Raw genomic sequence first — 22,142 nt, 5'->3', positions numbered from 1 at the left:
GTATATCTACATCCATAGATACATAAGGCAAGGAAGGGCCCCTATCAGTCCAGCTTAACTACTTTTTAATATGAGACACAGAATTAACCGATATTGCTTGTTTTTAAATTCATAACTTCAATTTAGAACCTACCATGTCCTGCAAAAACATTTCTATCCCATAGAGATTCTATTTGAGGAGCTGTAAGGTTGTGGTCTCTGCTACCACATTCCTGTGAATATTACATAACTAACTAATAACATAACGAATACATTCCCAATTCCACATCAGCAACGCACTCTGCAAATGATGGATATTTTGCACATTTGCTCTATTTACATTACTCCAGTTACAAAATTTGCCTTGGCATGGAATTTCGGTTATATTGCAAGAACTCACACAAGCAATTAACAGTATAGTAAAATTAAGGCAGTTCTGATGGAAGAATTGGGTTAAAGCAGGGTAGGCAACTTGCGGCCCTCCAGATGTTTTGGCGTACAACACCCATAATCTCTCACCATTGGTTTTGCTAGCCAGGGCTGATAGGAGTTGAAGGATAAAACATCTGGAGGGCTGCAACTTGCCTAACACAGGATTAAAAGGGACGAGGAAAGGGGTAGCCAGTGGTGTTGAACAGGTCCAGCTGTTTCATATTCTGTGGCTATTGACAAGATTTGGTAATAAAATTCTGTGTCTGTTCTATCTATAACATTGCAGCATTCATGGGCCTCGTTTATACTACTGTTGCCCAAAGGCTCCCAGAGAGGCTCACACAATTTTTTAAAAAGCAAAAACAAAAGAAACAGAAAATTACTAGAGTTTAGGCCCAATCCTTACAATGTGGTGACAGCAAGTTGTCATAAAATTCTGTTTGGGTTCATAAAAGTTGCCCAGAAAAATTCCTGACCTCATATTTATTTGTGACTTACATAGTCTATGGCAGCCTTCCCCAACCTGGTGCTCTCCAGATGTGTTGGACTGCAATTCCCATCAGCCCCAGCCAGCAATGCCAGTAGTCAGGAATGCTGGGAGCTGTAGTCCAAAGAACCTGGAGGTCACCAAGTTGACGAAGGGTGGTCTGTGAAGCACTGAGTTTACCAAGATAAACTCAATCAACTATGTAGGAAGAAAGACAAAAGAGAAAGCTTTTTGTGATACGAAGGGTTCAGGATGAAGGTAGGATGACCTGAAAAGGGATCATATGTTTAAGAAAACATGAGAGACTTTGATTGCGGGGTCACTGTGTCGTTCCTTATGGAAAATGAAGATGTGTCGACTCACTGAGTCTCTTTTCTGACTGCAGCAACGTCATGGCCTACCATCCTTCCATTAGTGTGGTGATTGTATGGACCCTTTCCCTCCCTGTGTGTGTGAGCAAAGTCCTCTGTAGTGCTGCTTTTGTGGTGCTGGTGCTGCTGCTTCACTTCCCCTTGGTGTCAGACGGGGGCCTCCGCCCCAGAGGCCTTGCTTTCTGTCTCAACACTTCTTCTTTTTTCCCCCCCTTTTCTTCTGTCTTTCTCCCCATCTCTCCTTCAATCCTTCTTCTCACCTGCCTGTCTCTCTCGCCTTTCCTCTTCTGTAAATTTCTGTAAGGTAAGCAAACTTTTTGTTGGGTTCTGCCCTTTAATAATACCTACCTATGGTGGTGATTGGATTTGATGTGGGAGAAAGGTATTTTATGAGGTGCAAGGTCCAGAAATAGATGGGAGTCTTGTTCTGCGGATGGTAGTACTTATATCAATGTCTCTCCCCAGAGCCTTCATACTGGATCTAATAATAGATTGTAACTTTTTTAATGCATACCAGCTGTAGCTTGTAGGCATAAGACTACAAGCACTACTTGGTTTCTTTCAGACACAGCACTACATATAACGCAATTGTTGTTCTACTCCCCGAAGGCCGCTCACAGCTTTATTGGTTCCCCGCAATACCATTAGCCATATCCAGAGGATAGACACCCATATTCTGTTCATCTCAGTCCTAACCCTTATAACACTTGCTGTTAGCACTCTTCCAGATCCCTCGTCCGCCTTGCCATACATTTCATTTCAGCCCCTCCAGCTTCTCTGCCATATCATTCTTGAGTCTCTCCTCAGCCAAACAATAACAGCAAAAAAAGCAACAATAAAAACAGACCATGCTGAAGTAATGCAATGATAAAGGAATCTCTATTAGCTGAATGAATTGTATGACCTACATCACCCTAAGCGTACACAGATGATTCTCTAGTATCTAATTGTCGATTATTCAGATGTTGCCAATATCTTGTGAGCCATTTGGAGAAATGAGATTGTATTGTACTGGCGCTTTATTTTTGTAATGTAAATTTCAAGTTATGCAGTAAGAGAGGGGAAAAGATTCATGTTGGATTAGGTACAGCTGGTGATAATCAGGCAAAGAGGAGAGAGAGGCTTTCTTGCACACCTTAAGAAATGATGAGAGTATAATGTAGCATAGTCTTCCCCAGTATGGTACCCTCCTGATGCATTTGATAACAACTCCCATCATCCCCAGCCAGCATGGTCTATATGGGGGTACCCCTGAAGAGTGTCCAGAAGCTTCAGTTGGTGCAAAATGCAAAAGCTAGTCTGCTAACCAGTGCATGGTATTGGGACCTTATCACACCTGTCTTGAAAGACCTGCACTGGTGGCCAGTTGCTTTCTGGGTGCAATTCAAGTTGTTGGCTTTAACATTTAAAGCCCCAAATGGCTTAGGACCTGGGTATCTAAGGGATTGCCTGTCAAACTATGAACCTGCCTAGATATTAAGAGCTGCAGGAGAGGCCCTTTTGAGGGCACCACCTGCAAAAGCCAGTTTGTTCTCCTGTGTTGCCCCCAAATTATGGAATGTGCTCCCCCAAAAGCCACAATTGCCCCCTCCCCCCACTCTCTTGGCCTTTAGAAAGGGTATGAAGACGCACCTTTTCAATTTAGCCTTTTAAAATATGTGATTTTATTGTTTTAATGTTTTGTTGTTTTAAATTGTTATATACCGCCTCTGTGGCTTTTTTAGCAGATAAGGCGGTATATAAATATTAATAAATAAATAGTCCAAGACCTCTGGAGAGCACTAGGTTGGGAAAAATGGTGTAGTGAGATATAGTGGCTTCACAAAAGTGGCTGAATGGAAATCTTGCTGCGATGAGACTTCTTTGGAAAATAGGTGGTGAGCTTTTAAGCCTCACCTTGAGGATGAAGTGCTTGTAGGAAGATGGGTTTCCATAGGCTCCCTGCCGATGAGAAGTTTAGATTGCAGCATATCTTTTAAAGACTTAGGAACTCTTAGTGCAAAAAGAGACAGGATTGCTGGTGACTGTTCCTAAGGGCACCTAGAACCTATCATAGAAGATTGGATCCCACATACTGCATGGAGAAGGAGTTGCGTTAGACTATGTTAAAGGGACATAGCATTCTCACTGCAGAGTGTCTGCACAGATTTCAGTGAGGGTGAAACTAGTATGTGTCTACTTGGGATGGGGGATGGGTTAGAGAGAAATCTGATAATAGTAGCATGGAAAGAGATGCCTCATCTGAAAATGAATAAAGGAAAGCATGGATGTTGTCTTCTCTAAGCTAAGTTGATGGTTTGAGGGAATATTTTGAGAGTTTATCCACAGAAGGATGCTGTCCCAGTTTATTCAGAATGCCACTTCGTTAAGCTGAACACTGTGTTCTGCAGAGACTCCCTTCTTGTGATTGCACATAGTTTGGACAAACCAAGATGTGCCCAAACCAGTGCCAATTTGAGAAACAGCAATGACTGAAGTATCATCAAGTAAAACCTCCGCTTTACAGAAGTGTTGCAGTCCCACTACTGACCTGCCTGCATTTGGGAGGCTGCCCATTTCCAGCATTTTGCCATCCATACCTCTATTTTTGGCTTAGGGATATGTTGGGGCTTTGCCCACACTCATAGAGCTTGGGATTTACCCATTGTTCTCAACTCTCCTTTTAGCAGTTTGATGAGGAAACAGCATCAACGCAGCTTGTGTGATTCTTGTTTGGCTATTCAGGCAGCACAGAATATGTCTCGGGACACTGAGAGAGTTGCCACTAAAATCTCTTCTTTCCCTCCCTATACAGCAGCTAAGAGTTTACTGAACAAGAAAGCTGACGGAGTGAAGGTAAGAATCCTTCAGGGGCTTTGTGTATCAGTCCACCTGGGAGAACAGTAGGAGAAGGTTAGGGCTCATGCCATATTAACAGCAGAGCTAATTTCATTTACACGCTGGTCATGTCTGTCCAAATCCATAACCCAGAGCTGTTTAACAACTCAGTTTATGGAATAATCAAACTTCACAGGTTGAAGAACTGTTCTGTTTTGCCACAGGCTGCAATTTTGGCATTTTGCATACGTTCTGAAAAAGGCCTTTTAGAAGGTGGGAGTGGGGGAGGTCTTTCTGTACCAGAACCTAATTTGTACATAATTGCCTTATAGAATATGGGGTTATACACCTCCTCCTATGGAGTTTGGGTTGCGTGAATTTGGATTGTTTGTATGGAAAGTGCTTTTGGTTGGCTTCTCTTTCCAAAGCTTCTCTTTTGTGTGTGTGTGTTTCTCTTCTGCAGCCTCAAACAAACAGCACCAAAGGCAGCGCAGGGGTTACCAGCCCGAAAGGGACCCTTCCTCCAGCTGCACTGGTATGGGTCTTTTTATTTTTAAAGCAACGCTTGTGGTAAAAGATTATGGGAATACTGTGATTTGCTTGCTATTTTGCTATTGTAGTTCTTCCTTAAGGGTTGCAGTAGAGCTGTGTGAGATTTAGAATGACATCTATGCTGCATCTTCTGACTCCGACATGTTTGGTACTCTTGTGATTCCATGTATTGTTTTGTACTGTTCTTGAAACATTGATGTGTTGGAGGCATCTCCTATGTTTTTATCATAGATTCTTCATATAGATTTAATTCATTGTGCAGCTGGAACCCAGATGCCAGTGCAATTGATCTTGCCAACTTAAAACCCAATTCAGCATTAAACGTCTCTAAATTACTGCAGTATAAACTGTTCCCTAGGAGCCAACTTCTGCAAAGGATTCTCTATGATTACTATAATCTTCCAAGTTCTCATAACACATTGCACTGAGATACGCAAATTCTAATTGCCAATTCATAGCCTGCTCAAATCTAGGCAGATAAAAAAAAGGGCAAAGAGTCTTATAATTCTTGATCAGAAACAACAAAAAAGGGAGACTTGCATTTCCTCCCCATTTCACTAGCCACCCAGAGTAATAGTAGATTCTGTTGCCACTGCAGCTGCCACCTATATTTCCTCCCCTAAAACTCCTGTGGTTTCTCTGGCCTGTCTTCTGTAAATGTAAGCCAAAGTGCCAAAACCAGCTTTCCTGAGGATTGTCAAGAACTGTCCAGCCCATTAGTCAATGGGTTGGTTCACATGACACAGGTTGCGGGTTAATTAACTCAAGATTAGCCCTGGTGGATCAGGGTGCATATGGGCACCATTTTGAATATGTGACCTCCAATCGGGTTGATTGGAGTTTGCGGCATGTTGTGCGAATCCTGCCATTCATGGGTAAATTGAAGGTTAAAGAAGGCACACTTAACCCAACTACTAATTGCCCCAGTCGGAGGTTGCAGATTCAGAACAGCAGCTACACATGCCCTGCTTGCACTGAGGCTAATCGTGGGTTAATTAACCCATGTTAACTCACCAGGTCATAGAGTCATGTTGATTGCCATGGTTTATCAGACCGAGAACAAGTGTTGTGACTGGGTACATCCTCTTTCTTTTACTTCCTCCCTTGTTTTCATCCATCATAACAGAAAACTTCTAGGGTTCAGATATAACAGGAATGCGTGGCTTAACAAACCTCAGAAGTTAACTATTACGTCACATGAGAGAAGGGAGAAATAAAGGGGAGGAGGAAGTATGTGGGCACAGCACTTTTTCTTGGCCCAAGATCATTACATCTGAACCAGGCCAATGCCTGAAAATAATGCAGAACTGAGTGGCTAGAAGACAGTGCTTCAGGGGCACTTGAACAAAGATGTGGCTCCAAAATACTTTTATTAGTTTTAGACATAGATATTCTAAAGGTAGATTGTTAGGGGGAAAATTAACTGAATGTTCCTTTGGTGGCCTTAAAATAAAGTGAGCAGCATATTAATAAAGGGAGGTCATACTTGATTATCTCACATGAGCTTTCTAGCATGGATGCCACTGAAATGGCAAATTGTGCAGGGTTTGCGCTGTATGAGTGAAGCAGCTCCCATGCGTAGTGGGAGTGACTGTAAGCACATCAGCACACTCATCCAAAAGTGAGTGTTTCCACTGGCATGGTTAAAATCATCCACCCCACAGATGGGGAATGATGTTGCATACATGGAACCCCATCTGGTTAGGACCCCATGTGATTTTGTATCTCAGTGGCAACCACATCGTAAAGGAGATGCGAGATTTGACTCTCTTGTTTCCTGTTTCTAATCTAGATATTAAAAGTAAAGAACCAAACTTTTGGCTGGTCCAATAGTAAGATATATCAAAAAGCAGGAAGGATTTTAATAAGCCATCCAGCTAATCCCCAACATACAATGTGGATGAATTATTAGTTAATTTTCCTTGAAGTTAAACGTAACCCATCCTTAGAATATGCATAACTAGTATATAGTTAAAAAGTTCTTATGTCATAGTATAATTTAGAAATACATTTCAGCAGAGTCAGTAGAAAGCATGTTTTTCTCAGTATTTTATCTACTGTAACTTCCTTCTTTAACAACCTCTGTGTCCTTAAATTGTTATATCAACTAGGGTTAGGGTTTTCATGCTCTACAGAATTATCAGACTCCCAAATAACCCATATAGCGCAAAGATGATCTATGTTATAGGCTCTGCATAGGCAGTAATTCTTATGGCTGTGGCTCCTTCTGTGCATTAATTTACGACTGCCTATCAGTGGCAGATTAAGCAGCAGCAGAAGTGTTTTACTTCTAAAGAACAAACAGAAAGTCTTGTAATGCCTGTCTCCTTATCTATAAGACAAAGAATGAGATAGCACAAACTTTTTAAGGTTAAGGATAACTAGAAGCAGGAGCAGAGGATTTCCCTAGAGAGCATCTATTTATAAGAAATCTACTTTAGTGAGATGTGCTGAACCTGAGTTGCATATCAGCCGTCAGAGATAGGCATAGGGCCACCATGACAATGACAGAACGTGCTTTAAAAAGAATGTAGAATTAGATTTTCTGCCCTGACAAGATTAATTTTAGCAGTTTCCCTTGTTTCTTGCCCTTTTGTCACACAGAGACCTAACAAAGGAAAAAAGGCAATTACCCGTGTCTGCAATTCCACATGTTGGTGTGTGCATGTAACAGACAAGAAGTTAGAGGAGGAAATGAGAGCAGCCATCCCATTCTCTAGGCCCATTTTGCTTTTCCAGGTTTACTGTGTGGTCATACACACCCATGAAAGTAGATGCAAAACATTCCACTTAGCAGCATTCTGTTTCAGCATTTTGTTAATGTAAATGTTGCACAACTGATTCTGCACAAGAGGTAATATAGGTGTGCTACTCTTAATGGCCATAATACATCCTTTGTAAGGGTGGGTTCACATGAGCAGTTTTTCCAGCACAAACTGGCATTTCCAGTGGATGTCAGATATGCATGTGCCTTTTGGTCTTGCCAGTCCTATGCTGGGATTGTTGGCCAGCATATTCTCATCAGAACATGGTTTGGCTTGAATGCAACCTAAATTGGGCAATTTCAGTGCAGATCTGAAGAAATCAATGTGTGTATAATGTGGCCCGATTCGTCAAACAAGTTCTGAAACTGTCCAGCCTTAGAATCAATTTGGGTGGCTCCTAAACACTGGTGTTAGCTTCCAAGAACCTGTTGTGTCTGTTGCATTGATCTAGTAGCTTACAAGTATGAAACGTTTACATCTTTCCAAGTGATTTTTGTTTGTTTATTTATTTGTTTGTTTGTTTTTTTGTGATCCAAGCTGTCTCTTGTAAGTTAGGTAACCTCTCACTTCAAAGTCAGATACCCTAAACTTCCCTAAACAACCTTCTTCAATCAACCTGATGACCAACTACAAGGTTGTCACAATCTTCCTTCCTCTGTTCCTATTTTGAGAAACTCTGAAATAGTATACACTGCAAATAATTAACACTCCTGTGACTATAAAAACTCAGGGGTAGCCACTTGCCTTAGTAGGCAATAATAGTTCTGCACAGCTTAGTGTGTTCTCATGGGAGTTGCAGAATACTGGTAAGTTGTATAGTTATTTTTTATCATCTAATAGAGAGGTGCAGAACTACTTTTGAGTGGAAGGCTAGATGACCCCCCCTCATCCAATCCTCTGCAGGCTGTCTGGTGTCAGGTGGGTGTGAAGTTATTTGCTCCCTGGTCAAATCGCCGGGTGGATTTTCCAGGTGAATCTGAGACTGGAAATAACAGCAGGGTTTCTGCTTCTGGCATGTGCCAGCATGGAATCCCCACTGTCATCTTGGATCTCAGATTTGACAGAGTAGCAGTGGGATGCCCTCTGAGGAGATTCTTTCACAGATCCTGCCTAAGCCCTGCCCCCTGGAGGAACCCAAAGAGGCTACGCAGGCCAGATTGGAGTGCCCCACAAACCAGATTAGGCCTGGGAGCCAGAGGTTCTGCACCCCTGATCTAATACAAGGGTAGAGGAAAGCACCATAAAGTAGGTGCTTCGAATTATACATATGTGGGGAGTATCCAACACTGCCACTGCACTAGCGGGAATGACTGCTAGCATAATGGGAAGCTAGCACTGGACAGCACAACTGGATGAAACTACGTCTGGAATGGGACAAGTCAGTGGAGCTCGTGGAAAGGAGCTCTGATTACTTATCCCATTCTGGAAGTGGTACTTTCAGATGGTTTCCTGGCTTGATAGTTTCCTAGTGGTCATTCCTAGTAGCACAACATACTGCCCATAAGATTCACTTTAAACTTTCCCATTTTAGTCATACGTTCTAGCAAATGAATGAAGCATCGTCAAAGAAAGGAATCGGAATTGCAGGAAAAGATTTTTTTTAACTTTCATGGTTTGGTGAACCTGAAAGATACTAGATTTGATTCTCTTTTCATCTTCTGCTTTACTCGAGGGGTTTATGCATCAAGCTTGGATTGATTTTCCTTTGCCCAAGTTTAGTTTATTTTACCTAGCATACAGAATGGATTCCATCCCATTGCATTCATTACCATGCCTACTGTGGCTCTCTTGGTAGGAAGGCATGTTCTGACTTCAAAGATAGAATGGACAGACTGACTATACTGAATTAGAGGGCACTTTTTCAAAAACCTAATCAATAGTTGGAGTAAGCTCCTTAAAGTGTTTATGTTTAACTACATTATTGCTCAAAATGAACAAGATAGATAACTCCAGATTAAGATACTAATCAGTAGTTAAAAAAAAAAATCCCTTGAAGTATGTTATGTGGAACAAGTTCCATGTAAGATATTTCAAGGGAATTTTTCCCCTTGAAATGTAGTAAAACATGGGGTTCCCCAAACAGCAGTACCATGTCCAGTATCAGGTAGCCTTCTTCTGCCAGGTAAGTATATATTGAAATGAACTGATGCATTACAGCCATGTTGTCTTACTACATCTGGCCTATGGAAGGTGAGAATAGAGTCCTCTAATAAGTGTATTCTTACCTGTTTACAAGTAAGAATTTGCTCCGTTTGCTTCAAAAGTGGCAGCAAAATTGTCACAACACTCATTTTACATTCTTTGCATTGACTGAGCAGTATCCTGCACTGCTCCTGTGCTAGTGTAATGGACTGCTAGCACAACAGGAACTAGTGGTTCCTGGGGAAAAAGAACAACAAACCGTGGGTTCTTTTTCTGTGTTGTTTGTGATTAGCAAACAATGGTTTGTTAGTGTGGCCGCATTCCCACATCACGACAACCCAGAATTCTGTTGAATTTTTGAGGCAGTATCCTTGTGGCTGCCTATTGTCATATATGATGAGCCTATTCTGATTATACTGCCCATTTGTCTTTGACTGCTTTCTTTCTTATTTCTTAATTTTAAGCAAACATTTGTGTGGATTATAATTATGAATAACTTCATTTATTACAACTGTTCCATTTATTTGCTTTTATCAGTTTAAAAGAAGCATTTTGAAATCTTTTAGGGAGCAATCTTGTGGCCCCTAGACATTGTCTGAGGGGCCATAGGATACTGGGGATTCTCCCTTCTGAGGTCAACGACAGTGCTCGGACCTCAGAAGGGAGAGTTGGCGATCCACCCCTCTCCCCCTCGCAGCCGGCATGGAAAGAACCATGCCGGCTGCCCTCTGAGGTCAGAAAAGCGACCCTCCCTGTATGAAGCACTGTTGGATTGGAAGACAGGGAGGCGAAGTTCGCTCCCACTGCTCCGCCCACCCTGCATTGGATGATCAGATGCCTCAGAGTTTGGGAACTTCCAATCATCAATCATCATTTCTTAGTTATATTATAAAGTATTACTTTCAGGGTGTATAGCACATTCAGGTGCAGATGAACTTCCTCCCTAATCATGCCAGCCATTCTGCCCCACCCCCTGGGTACAAAATATTTGGCTAAATTGGTGATAAATTTCTCATCATTCAATCAGGTTATTTGATTGATATTAAAAGTCCAGAGAATAACCTGAAGCCAAACGGGGAGTCTGGAAATTATTTTCCCAGCATGCAGTGTCCCAGAAGGTAATATAAGTTTGGGAAGGATTGGCAAGTTTTTTAGACACAGTATGGCAGCAACTACAGATTACTTCTGTGACAGTGCCAAGAGAACAAATATTTGCTCCTCCAGAGAAATGGGGTTGAAAATGGTGCTTCTGATTACACAAAATGGGTGTTTTTTTTCCAGCCCAATTCACCAATTGTCCATTGAGAGCAGTCTTGGCTCTGTTGAAAGCACAGAGGTCAATCTCTCAATGACTTCAATAGCTAGAGCCCCATGTGACACTCTAAATATTAGGAAGTAGCTGATGAATGCTCCAATTCAAAGTGTGCCACTGGGGGTGAGGAAAAGCAACTTTGGGTCTTGAAAAGAAATATGGGGCTTACGTCACCTCCATTCAGTACCCTTTATCCACAGCAGTTATTCCCACCCATCGTTCCAGCCTCTTTAGACGAGAACTTACTTTCGTCAGCAAACATCCAGCCTAGCTTTGTTTAATTCTTCACAAAGCCAGTCAAGATATCTTGCTCTCATTGCCAATATTGACTTGCCTCCAGAATCAGTAATGCTGGTTACCATGGCAATGGGTAATGCGTGTGTATAGAGAGAGACCTGCCATTTTACAGACAAGTCCTTTAAGTGTTTTTCTGTTAAAGGGTGTTGAGGTGCATCAGGCTTGCATCAGAGGTGGTCTCTAGTGTTCCAACACAAGACATGAACTAGGTTCTTGCTGGCTTTCTCCAGGATAAAGGTTGATATTCTGCCTGCAGCACTAGCCAGTCTGCATGATCCAGACTGTATGTGTCAGCCATGGGGAAGATGCTCTGTTTCAGAATCTGCAATGGATTCAAATGAGTTCGGATTTCCATGAATCGGACCTGCAGATTCCACAGTGGAGCAGCTTTTCCCAAGTCACATGGATTTCGCAGACTTGCAGACCTGTTTTTTTTACTTTCCAGAAAATTAAAACACACAGACCGAAATGCACATTTTCCCCATAGGCTAAAGCATGAAAATGTGCATTTGGGGGGGATTTGCACATTTTCAGAAGGGCGAATTTGCACACAAACGCAAGTTTGGGACACTGAAAACATCCAATTATCTCAATGAGCAGATGACAGAATGGAAGGCGCCTGACAATCAGTGAAACTCGGATGGAACAGATTTAACAAAATCTGTACAACTCTACTTCAGAATAATCTGAAAAAGTCTGAACCGTGATCCATTTCTTTAGATGTTGCTTCTTGTGACTGAATGATTCCTTTTAAAACTACTGCTGTTACGTGACTCAAGCAGCTTGAATACGTTTGAGTGCCCCAAAATTGATGAATGAACATGGAATAAGGCTAATTTTATACAAATCTGAAGAAGTAGGAAGCTGTCTTATACCAGGTCAGACTCATGTGTCCATCATGCCCAGTATTATCTACTCTGACTGGTAGCAGCTCTCCAGGGTCTCGGGCATAGAAGAGTCTTTCCCATCACAAGCTACCTGATCCTTTCAGCTGGAGATGTCAGGGATTGAACCTGGGAACTTCTGCACACAAAGCGTATGCTTTATCACTGAGTTATAATTGTGCCTAATTCATGTTGTTGTTGTTCAGTCGTTCAGTTGTGTCCGACTCTTCGTGACCCCATGGACCATAGCTCGCCAGGCCTTCCTGTCCTGCGCTCTCTCCCGGAGCGTGCTCAAGTCCATATTCATTGCATCGGTGATGCTATCTAGCCATCTCATCCTCTGCCGTCCCCTTCTCCTTTTGCCTTCAATCTTTCCCAGCATCAGGGTCTTTTCCAGAGAGTTTTCTCTTCGCATTAGGTGGCCAAAATATTTGAGCTTCAGCTTCAGTATCTGTCCTTCCAATGAGCACTCAGGGTTGATTTCCTTTAGGATGGACTGATCTGACCTCCTTGCAGTCCTGGGGACTCGTAAGAGTCTTCTCCAGCACCACAGTTCGAAAGCATCAATTCTTCAGCGCTCAGCCTTCCTTATAGTCCACCTCTCACAGCCATACATTACTACTGGGAAAACCATAGCTTTGATTAGACGGACCTTTGTCGGCAAGGTGATGTCTCTGCTTCTTACTATGCTGTCTAGGTTTGCTATAGCTTTCCTCCCAAGGAGCAAGCGTCTTTTAATTTCATGGCTACAGTCACCGTCTGCGGTGATCTTGGAGCCCAAGAAAGTAAAATCTGTCACTGCTTCCATTTCTTCCCCTTCCATATGCCAGGAAGTGATGAGGCCAGAAGCCATGATCTTCGTTTTTTTAATGTTGAGTTTCAAACTAGCTTTTGCACTCTCCTCTTTCACCCTCAACAAGAGGCTCTTTAGATCCTCTTCGCTTTCTGCCATTAGGGTAGTATCTGCGTACCTGAGGTTGTTGATAATTCTCCCGGCGATCTTAATTCCGACCTGTGATTCATCCAACCCGGCATTTCTCATGATGTACTCTGCATATAAGTTAAATAAGCAGGGTGACAATATACAGCCTTGTCGTACCCCTTTCCCAATTTTGAACCAATCGGTTGTTCCATGTTGTTTCTTGACCCTCGTACAGGTTTCTCAGGAGACAGGCAAGGTGGTCTGGTACCCCCATCTCTTTCAGAATTTGCCACAGTTTGTTGTGATCCACACAATCAAAGGCTTTAGCGTAGTCAATGAAGCAGAAATAGACGTTTTTCTGGAATTCTCTTGCTTTCTCCATGATCCAGCGAATGTTGGCAATTTGATCTCTAGTTCCTCTGCCTCTTCGCAACCCGGCTTGTACTTCCTGTAGTTCTTGGTTCGCATACTGCTGAAGCCTAGCTTGTAGGATTTTGAGCATCACCTTGCTGGCATGTGAAATGAGCACAATTGTACAGTAGTTTGAACACTCTTTGGCGTTGCCCTTTTTTGGAATTGGAATGTAAACTGACCTTTTCCAGTCTTGTGGCCACTGTTGAGTGTTCCAAATTTGTTGGCATATTGAGTTCAGCACTTTAACAGCATCATCTTTTAGGATTTTAAATAGCTCAGCTGGAATACTGTCATCTCCGCTAGCTTTGTTGTTAGTAATGCTTGCTAAGGCCCACTTGACTTCACTCTCTAGGATGTCCGGCTCAAGTTCAGTGAGCGCACTATCATGGCTATCAGGGACATTAAGATCTTTCCTGTATAGTTCTTCTGTGTATTCTTTCCACCTCTTCTTAATCTCATCTGCTTCTGTTAGGTCCCTGCCTTCTTTGTCCTTTATCATGCCCATCTTTGCACAAAACGTTCCCTTGAGATCTCCGATTTTCTTGATGAAAAGAGATCTCTAGTCTTTCCCATTCTGTTGTTTTCTTCGATTTCTTTGCATTGTTCATTTAAAAAGGCCTTCTTGTCTCTCCTTGCTATTCTCTGGAACTCTGCATTCAGCTGGATGTATCTTCCCCTTTCTCCCTTGCTTTTCGCTTCCCTTCTTTCCTCAGTTACTTGTAAAGCCTCATCAGACAGCCACTTGGCTTTCTTGCCTTTCTTTTCCTTTGGGATGGATTTCGTTGCTGCCTCCTAAACAATGTTACGGACCTCCATCCATAGTTCCTCAGGCACTCTGTCTATCAGGTCTAATCCCTTAAATCTATTCCTCACCTCCACTGTATATTCATAGGGGATATGATTTAGGTCATACCTGAATGGTTTAGTGGTTTTCCCTACGTTCTTCAATTTAAGCCAAAATTTTGCAAGAAGCAGCTCATGATCTGAGCCACAGTCAGCTCCAGGACTTGTTTTTACTGACTGTATAGAGCTTCTCCATCTTTGGCTGCAAAGGACATAATCAATCTGATTTCGATGGTGATGTCCATGTGTAGAGTTGCCTCTTGTGCTGTTGGAAAAGAGTGTTTGCTATGATCAGCATGTTCTCTTGGCAAAACTCTATTAGCCTTTGTCCTGCTTCATTTTGTATACCAAGGCCATGCTTGCCTGTTATCCCGGTGATTTCTTGACTTCCTACTTTAGCATTCCAATCCCCTATGATGAAGAGGACATCTTTTTTTGGTGTTAGTTCTAGAAGGTGTTGTAGGTCTTCATAGAACCGATCAACCTCAGCTTCTTCGGCCTCAGTGGTTGGGGCATAGAATTGAATTACTGTGATGTTGAATGGTTTGCCTTGGATTCGTACTGAGATCATTCTATCATTTTTGAGCTTGTACCCCAGTACTGCTTTTCCCACCCATTTTTTGACTATGAGTGCTACTCCATTTCTTCTAAGGGATTCTTGCCCACAGTAGTAGATATGATGGTCACCTGAATTAAATTCGCCCATGCCTGTCCATTTTAGTTCGCTGATTCCCAAGATGTCGGTGTTCAATCTTGCCATCTCATGTTTGACCACCTCCAGCTTACCTTGATTAATTGATCTTACATTCCAGGTTCCTAAACAATATTGTTCTTTACAGCATCGGATTTTCTTTTCACCACCAGTCACATCCACAGCTGAGTGTCCTTTCAGCTTTGGCCCAGCCGCTTCACTCTTCCTGGCGCTACTTGGAAATGCCCTCTGCTCTTCCCCAGTAGTATATTGGACACCTTCCGGCCTGAGGGGCTCATCTTCCGGCGTCATATGTGAAATGTTCCATAGGGTTTTCTTCGCAAGAATACTGGAGTGGGTTGCCATTTCCTTCTCCAGTGGACCACATTTTGTCAGAACTCTCTGCCATGACCTGTCCATCTTGGGTGGCCCTGCACGGCATAGCTTATGGCTTCACTGAGTTACGCAAGCCCCTTCACCACAACAAGGCAGTGATCCATGAAGGGGGCCTAATTCATATTCATAACTAAATAGCAGCCACATGGGAGCCTGAGCAGTAGTGGGGTCGACTGAGGCTGTGAGTGTGGAGAGGGAACACATGGAGGCTTCTCTCCCGCATGCAAATAGCAGTTTCAGGGAGATTATTTTTATTGGGACCATGGCAGTGGGCAGACAGTTACATTCTTCACTCCCTGCAGTCCTACTGCTACTTGCCTTCCTGCAGCTGATAGTTACATTCTTTAAAAAAATTGCATGTTAATTGCATTCACACAATTAATGTCACATCTAGGTTGGCCCTAAGGAAACTCCCAGCACCATTTTCTTTCACAGGTGTGTAACTTGCCTACCTTGAAGTAGTTCTCCCTAGCTAAATATATTTGTCAGCAAATTTCAAGCAATTTCCCTCTTAGAATAGGATGATCATATACAACTTTAATAGTTGTTTATTACTTATTTATTAAGTGTTTTTTTAACCCACCCATTATCCTAATACACCAGGGTGAGTGAGTGTGTGTGTGTGTGTGTGTGTGAGTGAGAGAGAGAGAGAACTAAAATATACCACAAGTATAATAGAATAAAAATATAAAACATTGCAATAAAAACAGATCAGAGGCATAAAAATTATAGCAAAACTAAGCTCAAACCACCATCACACTTTAAAATGCCTGGGCAAGTAAATTTTAACCTAGCACTGAAATGCAAACAGCATCAGTGCCTGCTGAGTTTCAGTGGGGAAGTTGTGCAGAAAAAGGTGCATCTTTTTTTTCTCATTTCTACGTGACAAACTGTATTTGCCAAATTCTGTTTTCAGCCCTAGGTACTCAAGGTATTAGAGCACTGACTTCCTTTTGCACATGGTCACCTTATCTTAGCAAATTATGCAAAATAATTTAGCATAGTAGCCTTATTCATTAAGTAAAGCAAAAACACCTACCCCAACTCACACACACATGCGCACACAAGCCCAATAAGAAATTCCTCATGTGGTTTTTCTGTGGGTGTCCTCATAAGTCTCTTCTTCCAGGGGGTGTCTCCGTGGTTGATTTGCTGTGAGTTGGCTCTGTTTCAAGGTCATTCGGGGCACAAGGTGTTGTGGCCATCCCGCAGGCACCCTAGAGCTTTTCGTGGAAAAACCGGATTTCCTGAGACTACTTTAAGTCTGATTCTTTTCCTTAAGTTCTCCATGGTATAGTTGTTGTGTGCCTCAACCCCTGCATTTACTTCGGGTATGCTAGCCCTGCCCAGGGGTGTGCCTTTCACCATGATCTCGATCAAGGGGTGTTTCCGTTCCCAGTGTTTCCTGTCCCATGTTTCCAGCACAAACCAATTAGTGACTGCTCAGAAGTAACTCCCATTGTGGTCACTGAGGCTTGTCCCCTGAATGTGCAGTTCAGAATTTACAGAGGTCCCCCTCAGCTGAAATAGCACATTTTAAAGCACTAATTCCCTAAAGGCTATAAAGCACTATCTTGAAGCTGTGATTCTCTGTTGTTTGGTTTATTGCTGTTTAGAAGTAACTAATTCACACCTTCAATCATGTGCAGCATCAGGTTAGAAAGGGGGCTGCTTTCCCGTCCCTGTGTTTCCCGTCCCTGTCTTTCTCACCACAAAGATATGTGTGTCTACTCAGAAGTAACTCCCATTGTGTTCAATGACTTTGATGTTTACTTCCTTTCGTTTTGGAAGTAATTAATTTGCAGCTTCGCTCCTTTGCAGCATATGGAGCTTCAGGGGAAAGGAGAAAGGGGATTAGAAAAAGGGTTGGTTGGAGCCAGGGTGCTTCAAGTATTCACAGGGTTAAGTCTCCTAAAGGCTCTGAAGCAGTTCACCAGCTGTAACGGAGTAGTGAATGCGGAGCTTCACTGGATCGCAGCATCAGGATCTTTAATGGAGGGAGAAGGATCTACAGCTGTGTTTCTGTAATGCTTCATGCTGTAAGGAAGTAATTAATGGGGGGGGAGAAGGAGAGTACTGTTGTCGAGGCAGGGGAGGAAACCTCCCAGGATTTTATAGAAGGAGAAAGCGGGGGAGCCTGGATGGGAGGGAGCCTCTGTTTTGGTTGAGCAGGCCCTGCCAGTCAGATGACATTCACTCCAAACCTCCTATGCCCTACCCAGAGGTATGTTCTGTGAAGTGACTTATGCTGGTGCAGTGCATTCACACGTGGAGCCCTGCGCAGACCAAAGTCAATTCCAAGGAAAATCCAGGTAATCCTCCATTCACATCTCCTTCTGTTGTTGTGGAGAACCCGCCCAGGTAAATGCATCCTAAAGTCACTTAAACCATGGGAAGTGTTTATGCCAACATATTGATGCAAAAGGTAAGTACCTAGCCATGAAGCCATTAAATCAGCATGCTCTAGAGTGATGTCAGTTGGACCTCCTGAAGGGGATGCCCTTCAGTACCTAGTCCCTTTTGCCTAGCCCTTCTGCACGGAGCACCTATGGTTGAAAGATGTAAGGCATGGAGCCATGATGAAGCAAGACCCTCTGGATACATTTGTTCTTAATTAAAACCGCTCTTCAGTGTATGTCAACAAATCCAACAAGACCAGGGGATGTAGTCAAAGGACCTTCTGCTCTTCTTTTGCTTTTCTTTTTCTTCTTCCCTTCAATCTTAGGTGGAGCCTGTATTGAGATGTTAACCACCCAGGTATGGATTGGCCACACCTCCATGGGGAGCTCATTTCTGCCATTTTCTCTTCTCCTGGCACTCCCTACCATTCTCCCTATTGCAGTGGTTTCTTTGGCTTGCAGAAGGGTTGAATGCAGATTTCAGCTCGCGCTCTCCATTTCCAAGGGGCTCACAACAATCTTGCCATGGGGTTGAATATGATTTTTGGTTTCATTCATGGAAAATCCAGTTTCGATTCTTCTCTTCCTGATTTACTCTGCCACTTTCTGTTTGTTAATCATTTGCCTTTTGCTGAACTAATTACCTTTTGCTTTTTTCCCTTCCATTCTGTTTCCCCCTCCCTGCTCTTATGTGGGTCTTGGTCTTTCTTCACCCTCTTCCCTTCACATTTTTATCACCGTTTTCTGCTCCATTTCCCCACCCCCCTCTCTTCTAATTACCGCCTTTTCTTCTTTATCTCTTCTTTCATTTCTTTCTTCTTCGTTTTGTTCTTCTTTGGTTCATCCCTCCTTCCTCTGTAGGAACCTCAAACCACCGTTATCCATAACCCAGTGGACGGCATTAAGGTACTGCTGCCTGTCTTTCCTTCTCCTCAGTTTGCCCTTTTGTGACCTTGGAAAAAAATTGACTTTCTGCTCCTTGCATTGCTGTGTAACTTCACCTCTGGGGACAGACCGTAGGCTCAGGTTTTGCACCTCTTGTCGGTTTCAGTATGTCTGAAACTCTGTAAGATAGAATCAAATCTACTTGCCTACAATTTAGACATTTTTTCAAGGAGGTTGCCCTTTGGAGCTTATTGGGAAGCACTCTCCGGAGAAATATGAACTGCAGCTGCCCAATTGAGCCTCTCCATGGGACTTAGTCTTTCTGGAGAGTTAGTATATGCTCAAGAAGATGGAGCTGGTTCTCTGGGAGCTAGGTCATTTTCTTTCTTTCCCTTCTTTCACACGCATGAATCTAGCAATGTCATTGAAAGGGACCAATATGAATATAGCAGTGTCTATGAAAGCGATGGTTTAGAAAGGATCAGCCTCCTTTGAGAAACACAGACTCTCTACCTATTTTGGGAAGGGGTTAAAAGGTTTTATGGTGCCCCTCCCTGGTGTGTTCCCCACACATTGCTCCAGTGCTTTTCAGGCCCACAAAAAGGCTGATGAAGATGTTCTAGATTGTGGGCAAAAGACACAGAGGGGAAGAACGTTGATTGTTTCAGTTGCCATCTGGAACTATATGTGTTGTGGGGGGTGGGTAGGCCTTAGCATCTGAGCTTTTTACTCTGGGTGGTAGGATGGGGAAGAAAGCCTCTACTCTGACCCCAGAGGAGCTAACTAGAGGGCAGCAGTATTGAGCTCCTTCATTCTGAAGTGAAAGAACGCAGCCAGGCAGACCAAAGAGACCAATCCAAGAGGTCGGATTGGCTGAGGACTGACATGTTTACTCCATGCCACAATCATCCATTTGCTCGGACACAGCCCTCACCTCCACCCAAACCTGCATCTTCTTACCCATTCTCTGCTGCAGGGATTTAATTTTTTATTATTATTTTTATGCTTCTTCTTCAAGCCCATTCACTCAATGCATCTGGCATAGCCATTAAATGGAGCTTGGGGAAGATGGCCAGTTTTTTAAAAAAATATATTGGTATGAAAACAGCTAGAGCTGGGTAGAGGCCAGGCCAACAAACTGGTGGTGCCCTTGTTTCTTTTTCCCTTTTTCCAATCTTTGGAGAGAATATTTCCTGCTTTAGGTGAACGTTAAGAAAAGTTAATAATGTTGGTATGACATACTACTTACTTTTTGATAAAAAGTAAAATGGTGACTTGTGTATCAATGTCAAACAGGTTGTATTTGGTTAAAGAATGTGAGGACCTTTGCTGAATCATGATCGGGTCCTGCAACACTCTCTTCTGATAGGGCACAAAGAGGAGGCCACAAAACCATCTTCTGCTAATATGTACAACGCTTGTCATTCTGCTTCATACACTTCGTACGTTTTGTAAACTTTACTCAATTTGAGAACCTAGCCTTTGTCACCAGAAAAAGGAACCATCACCATCTCCCAGGCTTCATAAACAGTAAAGGGAACATCCCTCAGTTATAAGCTTTTTATCCTATTTTAGCTGTTTCTAGAATATAAACTTAAATCTATTCTAACTTTATCATCTCACCAGAGATACCCCCCCAAAATGTGGCCTGTAATAGAAGAACCTATGTGGATTTCAGCAGCTTCACTGCTTTTGTTGTTTTTCAGTTATTTAAACAGGATTAGCATACTACACAAATTACAATCCATACCTCCTACGGTCCTTCTTCCCTGCCATTAATCTATGATACCATAGTCTAGCCAAATTCAACAGCCGTCTGTGTCAAAGCTGAAAAAGGCAGGGGGGGGGGTTGCAGTTTCAACAATAAACACAAGGAAAAGCTTGCTCATCTGGGGGAGAAAAATTAGGACCCTCTTTATACATGGCAATAAATAACCCCAAGGAGTACAACCCCACTGTTTTTGTCCTTTGTGAATCACCTTTTGTGCTTGAGCTGCTGCTGAAATTATTCTGACCTTCAGATGGATAAAAGAACAGCAATAAGTGAACTCCTTAGGAACAAAGCCTACTTACCTCTCCATGTTCTGTACCACATCATTTTTTTTTAAAGAGAAATCAATGAATACGAATATAGTCCCAGAATATTTTTTCCTATAAAGGCTACATAAGGCGTAACATAAAAAACCCCATATAATCTAGTATGATTCAAAGGACATATTTGGAAGTTGGAATCTTTTTCAGTAGATAATTTTGGTTTTATAATGTGCGTTCCTTGTCCCCCAAGCAGAGCAATGGTTTCGTGAATCTATCTTGTCCAAACACATTAAATAAAATCGATGGCACTCCAGTTAAACCTAATTTTTAACAAAAATAAAATGCAAAACTTCAGGGGGTGTCATGTTGCAGACAAATTTCAAATCTGTATAATACAGTGATTGTCAAACACTTGGGGGTGGAATGGGGTGGGGGAAAATCAAGGCACCTGGAAGCGGGGGAGGTTCCAGGAAGCGAATTGATTCTGAGGCAGACCGTATTTTCCTTTCCCACCAGCAAAAAAATCTGGGTAGATAGATTGCCCCCAGAAGTGGATGCAAACTGATTCACATTACATTGAGGGCGGGGGGGGGGGGGAATGCCTGCCTCCTTATTGCCCCATCATTCTAAACCAATTTTAAAAGAAAGGAGTTCAGAAAGAAGAGCTGCTTTATTCTTTTGTTTGCCTATAACAAAACAAACTCTTCTTGTTTTGTTATAGAAGGTCTTTTTGTTTTTTTGCTTTTAGGGGTTTTAATGTGTTACAATCTAATGAATAGATTGAGATTTGGTGGAAAGTATTCGCGCAAAGTATGGATGATGATAGCCAGAGCTAAGGGTGGAAGCATATGTTGTCTTGGCAACTGAGTATTCAAAGCCCATGTTTGCTGATATAACATGAGTGTGGGAGTGGAAACGGCATTAGTAGGGAGAAGTACATAACTTTGTACCAAAGCCCAGTTGGAGGAAATAAAAAACTTCCTAGGGTGCACCTGCAGGGAGAATTGGTGGGCTGGAGAAAGTTAAACATACACATACTCACACACAAATTCTGCCGTGGATGTTTCCCCTTATGAAGAAAGCACAGGTAATACCTTAAATGTTTCTCCATGAAGACCGATTCAGAAAGATCATGAGAACATAAGAACTGCCTGCTGCACCAGACCAAATGTCCATCTCATCCGACATCCTGTTTCCCACAGTAGCCAACCAGATGCCAGTGGGAAGCACACAGGCAGGACATAAAATAGCCCTAGCCCTGTCCTGTTGTATTCCCCAGCAAGTGATATTCTGAGGCAGACCATCTCTGAACCTGGAGAATTCTGTATAGCCACCATGACTAATAGCCCCTGATAAACTTACCTTCCATGAATTTGTCACCTATTAAAAACACTAGTGGCCGTAACCACATCCGGTGGCAGTCAATTCCATAAGTGAATTAAGCACTGCATGAAGATGTAAGAGGGCTGGTGTTGTGCTGTCTTGGCTCTCCAGATGCTCTCTTCATCTACCTTCAGCTG

The 22,142-nt window shown here is 42.7% G+C and overlaps 1 protein-coding gene across 4 annotated transcripts in view; it reads left to right on the top strand.

Moving 5' to 3' along the window:
* CAMK2B (calcium/calmodulin dependent protein kinase II beta) overlaps nucleotides 1–22,142 on the top strand; it is a 231,134-nt gene that overhangs the window by 180,300 nt on the left and 28,692 nt on the right. For 3 of the 4 annotated variants that reach the window (XM_084803857.1, XM_084803856.1, XM_084803855.1), the window contains exons 13-14: nucleotides 4,064–4,104; nucleotides 4,550–4,621. In XM_084803857.1, the coding sequence (XP_084659983.1) occupies nucleotides 4,064–4,104; nucleotides 4,550–4,621 (113 nt within the window). Of the gene's footprint in view, nucleotides 1–4,063; nucleotides 4,105–4,549; nucleotides 4,622–18,564; nucleotides 18,610–22,142 lie in introns of all 4 variants that reach the window. The other variant, XM_084803858.1, reaches the window with a different exon arrangement.

This window comes from Heloderma suspectum, chromosome 6, assembly GCF_057233095.1.
Source record: "Heloderma suspectum isolate Gila_16-S chromosome 6, 16-S_ref, whole genome shotgun sequence".
NCBI lineage: Eukaryota > Metazoa > Chordata > Lepidosauria > Squamata > Helodermatidae > Heloderma > Heloderma suspectum.
This window is presented reverse-complemented; position numbering and strand designations above follow the sequence as displayed.